Source organism: Penaeus monodon, chromosome 24 (assembly GCF_015228065.2).
Source record: "Penaeus monodon isolate SGIC_2016 chromosome 24, NSTDA_Pmon_1, whole genome shotgun sequence".
NCBI classification, from domain to species: domain Eukaryota; kingdom Metazoa; phylum Arthropoda; class Malacostraca; order Decapoda; family Penaeidae; genus Penaeus; species Penaeus monodon.
The window spans coordinates 14,107,457-14,109,409 of record NC_051409.1 but is presented as its reverse complement, the minus strand read 5'-3'; the positions used below and the strand labels follow the sequence as shown (position 1 = coordinate 14,109,409).

At 36.7% G+C, this 1,953-nt stretch overlaps 1 protein-coding gene and 1 long non-coding RNA gene across 2 annotated transcripts in view; both read left to right on the top strand.

Moving 5' to 3' along the window:
- Positions 1-92, top strand: part of LOC119588867 (calcium-activated chloride channel regulator 4-like) — a 5,371-nt gene extending 5,279 nt beyond the window's left edge. Inside the window, exon 9 of the mRNA XM_037937504.1 lies at positions 19-92. Coding sequence (XP_037793432.1) covers positions 19-92 — 74 coding nt within the window. The remainder of the gene's footprint in view (positions 1-18) is intronic.
- On the top strand, positions 90-1,773 carry LOC119588608. The gene is made up of 2 exons (XR_005230122.1): positions 90-217; positions 428-1,773. It is a non-coding gene; the product is annotated as an uncharacterized LOC119588608 (long non-coding RNA).
- Positions 1,774-1,953: the final 180 nt, after the last annotated feature.

Below are 1,953 nucleotides of genomic sequence, written 5' to 3'. Positions count from 1 at the left end.
TTAAAATTTATCGTTCAGTCGAAGTTATGGTTCGTGTGAGCACCAGCGTATCTGATTTAGAAGAGGAGTTTAATGACGCCCAAGAACTGTGAAATCTTGCCAGGACGGATCTTGTCAAAGCTGGCGAAAAGGTGACAGCCAATGTGTCTCTAAATCTAGACCTTCGCCAGCCAAATTATTTTGCGCTGCGAGCCATCGACGATGCTGGATTAACGAGGTTTGTTGTCAGTAGACCTTATCGCTGTGTTAGACGTGAGCAGATACTTCGGTCATGAGTTAAGCAATCATGGAATGAAATGTGGTGCATATTTTAATTTAACATGATATGGAAGATGAAATTAATTTATATAATATTTGATGCATTATAATATTGATTATTAAAACTGCAGTTTCTATATTTTTAATGTTATTGAATGATCTTTTGCAGTATGGTCTCCAATATTGACATCCTAGGGTCAGAGCTTTTGGTGGCAGTGCCAGCCGTGTTGGTCATTCCAGTCTGGGCCATCGTGCTGATTGCTGCAGTCTTGCTACTGCTGATTGTCGCCTCGTGTGTTGTGCTTTCGTCGCGGAACACTGGCAAATATGACTGTGTCGAAAGCTGAGATATGCCAAAGAGAGGATGTGGTCGTGCGTTTTATTTCATGTGATTTTGCATTGCATGGTTTTAGCCAGTGAATCTTCTCGATAAATATGATAGCTTAAAGTTATCTTAAAATGTATAGACTATAATTTGACATGTGCTTTTAACCCTGTGGTAATTCAGGAGGCCTTCATGAATTCATGCTTCATTTTCAAGCATTTGTGTTGGCACTGTATCATACATGCATAAAGATATGGCTATTCCATACATATATTGTAGTAGTTATACTATACTGTATATAACAATTATAGTTAGAAAGTAACATAGTTCTAATGTAACTTAATTCACTTTACCGATGCCACAGAACCAATAAGGTTCTCTGTATATTAAACAGTTGCCCTTGGAAAAGTTCTTTCAACCTGTCTGATTTACTTATATGCATTTCACAGAGTGCTGCGTTTTTACAATCCGATGTGCTAATATGTGTACCTGAGAGAAATGACACAGGTGTTGAGTTCTAACGGAAACCAAGATAGTTAGAAATATATATAAATATGTTCACTCCAGCAGTAAAGGTCACCGGCGGTTTTACATTTCCAAGAAAGCTTATTACCAGAATCAAACTTCATTAGTAATGCAGCAAGAAGTTTAACTCGAAATCTTTTGTGTTTATGCGGATGTTTGACAACCAGTTACCAAAACAAGCAATAACAAATCAGAGAAAGAGAAAAATCATAAGGAAATCCTTCAAAAACAACAACAGTACTCTAATTCAGACAGATCCTGTAATAATTATGGTGCTTCCCTTCTGCTTTTATGCTGATTACAAAACGAAATTGGGTGACGCAGACGTACATAGTGTCCTATGTACATTAACACTCTCCTTAGGCAACTTCCGCTATACTTATGTGGTTCCCTCTGACCACTTTTCCTATTTTCCATCTCTAGATATTCGTCCGCTCTTCGTATCTCTTTTCCAACTAACTCTCCTTGTTTCATATGACCGCTTTCCTCAAATACTTATCCATTTCATTTTCTTCTCTTGTCACGGAATTTGCTATTTGATTCCTCAAATGTCATCCAAAATATGAGATAGCAGGATTAGATCGGTCTTGTCTTCGTCACTTCGGGTCGTGTATCCTACATATTGTATGGGGGATATTATGTTCTAATAAAACAGATATGAGAAACTGTTATTTTTATTTTCTAATCTCTCTTTTTTAATGAAGAATATATAAATGTGTAAGTAAAGATAATCACACACAGTATTTGGAGAGTCTGGGTGAATTACATAGATTTTTCCTTCTACAGAATTATGGGAAATTGCCTTCCTATGTGCAGTGTAAAATTAACAGTAATCTAAATTGGAC